The sequence below is a fragment of the Rhododendron vialii genome, chromosome 8a (assembly GCF_030253575.1).
Source record: "Rhododendron vialii isolate Sample 1 chromosome 8a, ASM3025357v1".
NCBI lineage: Eukaryota > Viridiplantae > Streptophyta > Magnoliopsida > Ericales > Ericaceae > Rhododendron > Rhododendron vialii.
The window spans coordinates 12,071,853-12,074,892 of record NC_080564.1 but is presented as its reverse complement, the minus strand read 5'-3'; the positions used below and the strand labels follow the sequence as shown (position 1 = coordinate 12,074,892).

Below are 3,040 nucleotides of genomic sequence, written 5' to 3'. Positions count from 1 at the left end.
TAAAATAAAATTCAAATATTTAACAAAATTTTTATTTACCGAAATATATATATATATATATATATATATATATATATATATTTGGATCTGTATTACTTGTGAGATAGAATAGATAAATTTGGTGTAAAAGGAATCTAGTTTTTTGGCATCATTGATTATGAGGTATGGCTGATGGAATTGGGGGATGGTGCCGTGCAGTAGTGTGCGCAGCACTATGCTGTGCACCTCTGAGCAATCGAATTCTGCATCTGACGGCTCAGATCTCATCTCAGCAGTGAGCAGCTCTCGATCGTTGATTTCCAATATAAGATTTGAGCCATCGAATGCACGATTTGACGGTTTAAAAATGCGCAGCACGGCACTGCACAACACAAACCTGAAGTCCATGGCTGATGTTCACGTCTGGTCAACTATGAATTATCCAAACCTTGCCACCCCAAGAAATAGCTCCCGTGGAAATTTCCAGCCACCCCATCTTTGACAAAATTAACCTCTCTCATGCCCCTGAGAAGTATGATCACTCGCTATTTTCTCCCTTTACTATTTATACATACATATATCTATCCACGAGGACCACAACCCCCATATATTATATACACTCTCTCCTCCAACCTTTCGATTCCTTAATCATCTCTCTCTCTCTCTCTAATCACCCCTCTGCCCAACTCTCTCTCTCCCTTTTTTTATCAACTAACTTTCGGTTTTCTTCCGACCTGGTTTTCCTCTTTATTCGATCTCCTATTTTAATCCCAATAATCTGTTCTTTTACCATAAACACAAATTGATTAATCCCATGCATCAACCTCCTCTATATATATATGAGATCGAGCACAATATATATTAATACCATGAGAAACTCAAGAAAAGCCAAAATGCTCACAGAAAACAACAACAGCAGCAGCAATTCACAGCACCAAAAATTCGGCAACATGTTGCACCAATCCGACCCTCCTCCGAACGACATCGACATGGAAGAACTCTCCTTCCGCTTCAGCAACGGATCTGACACCCCGACAAACTCCAATAATTCTCCCCAAAACACCCCTTCATGGGACCAACCAACGTCTCCATTGACAAAATCCCCGTGGTCCTCCTACGTCAATCAGGAGGCCGACGATGAAGCTAGTAATTACTCGTACACGGGCCTAATGGGCTCCCTCGTCCGTGAAGAAGGCCACATATATTCGTTAGCCACCTCGGGCGATTTGTTATACACCGGGTCGGATAGCAAGAACGTCCGGGTATGGAAGAACCAGAAGGAATTCTCTGGGTTCAAATCCAACAGCGGGTTGGTCAAGGCCATCGTGATCTCCGGGGAGAGGATTTTCACGGGCCACCAGGACGGGAAGATTCGTTTGTGGAAGGCCTCGCGGAAAAACCCGAGCGTCCACAAACGGATCGGGACCTTACCCACGTTGAAGGCCTGCATAAAGAGCTCCATCAACCCTAGCAATTACGTCGAGGTGAGGCGGAACCGGAACGCCGTTTGGATCAAGCACTTCGACGCCATCTCGTGTTTGAATCTGAGCGAGGACAAGACGCTCCTCTACTCCGCTTCTTGGGACAAGACGGTAAAAGTGTGGCGCGTGTCGGACTCAAAGTGCTTGGAGTCCGTCACGGTCCACGACGACGCCGTAAACGCCGTCGTCTCGGGATTCGACGGGCTGGTCTTCACGGGGTCCGCGGACGGCAGCGTGAAAGTGTGGCGGAGAGAGATGCAAGGGAAAGGAACGAAGCATTTCTTCTCGCAAATTCTGCTAAAACAAGACTGCGCGGTGACAGCGTTAGCGGTTAATCCAACGGCCACGGTTCTCTACGGTGGATCGTCCGACGGTCTAGTTAATTTCTGGGAACGCGAGAAGTTGCTATCGCATGGCGGGGTTTTACGGGGTCATAAGCTGGCGGTGTTGTGCTTGGCCACGGCGGGGAACATGGTGTTCAGCGGGTCGGCGGACACGACGATATGCGTGTGGAGGAGGGATCAGGCGGAGGGGGAACACACGTGCTTGTCGGTGCTGAGGGGGCACAGTGGGCCGGTGAAGTGCTTGGCTGTGGAGGCCGAGGATAGGGAGGAAGTGGTGCGGGGGAGAGAGAGAGCGTGGATTGCGTACAGTGGGAGTCTTGATAAGTCGGTGAAGATATGGAGAGTGTCGGAGACGACGGAGGTGCAGGCGCAGCAGCGGCAGAAGGAAGGCGGTGGTTTTACGGTGGCGAAACCGGAGGTTTTATCCGCGTCTCGTGGCATTGCTTCGCATGGGTAGAGCAGAATGGGGGACGAGAAATTGTAAATACGATGAGATGCCACGGTTAGTGGAATTGTCTAACGCTTTGTTTCGGACTTTTAGAAATTAATGGAAACAATGAAAAGTAATTAGGGTGTGTTCTAAGTATTTGTTTGTTTTTTAAATTAAATGTGATGTATTGTGATAGAATGTCATATTTAGTAAATGAAAAATAATTACTTAAAAAATAAGAACCTTAACAGAACGAGACTTTAGTAGTACATAGTTTTTTGTGTGGTGTTTGGAATCTATACAAATGCTGTGTTTTGGAAAGTGTTGGGATCAGAGTGCCCCCATGGATTTGGTTACATAATGTCACTCCTTGTGACCGTTCTAAAAATAGACTTGCGGGTGCGATATCGAATGCCATAAAAGACTTAATTGAAGCTCTCACTACCACCAATTGGTTTTATGAGAGATGGTAGAAAAACAGTCCGACAGAAAGGAAAGTCCAAGAAAAGAAAATGGGAGAGAAATTGTACTGTGCACTTTTTTTTTTTCCTCCAAACCAAACAATAGAAGAGAAAATTTGCAATTTTTCTTTCATTTTCCTTCTTTTCCACAAGTTTCAAACGAAGCACAAGAGAAAAAAAGGGAAAAAAAGAAGGAAAAACATATGCTAAGCACATGTTTAACTAAAGTAAATTAAAGGAAAGGGGAATACGTATAGTTTTCTAATTCTTTTTTCGTATTTAAAAAAAAAAAGGAATTGAATCATCTCTAATCCTTGGATAGTTATGTCCGCCTATGATCAACAT

General features: G+C 44.9%; 1 protein-coding gene across 1 annotated transcript; it reads left to right on the top strand.

Annotated features, from left to right (window-relative positions):
• Positions 1 to 584: 584 nt before the first annotated feature.
• Positions 585 to 2,396, top strand: LOC131336650 (protein JINGUBANG-like). Its single transcript, XM_058372557.1, has one exon. The coding sequence runs from the start codon at positions 819 to 821 to the stop codon at positions 2,259 to 2,261; it is 1,443 nt and encodes a 480-aa protein (XP_058228540.1). The 5' UTR covers positions 585 to 818; the 3' UTR covers positions 2,262 to 2,396.
• Positions 2,397 to 3,040: the final 644 nt, after the last annotated feature.

Excerpts from the sequence above, each read along its gene's own strand:
- LOC131336650 (XM_058372557.1), top strand. The coding sequence starts at position 819 with ATGAGATCGAGCACAATATATATTAATACCATGAGAAACTCAAGAAAA.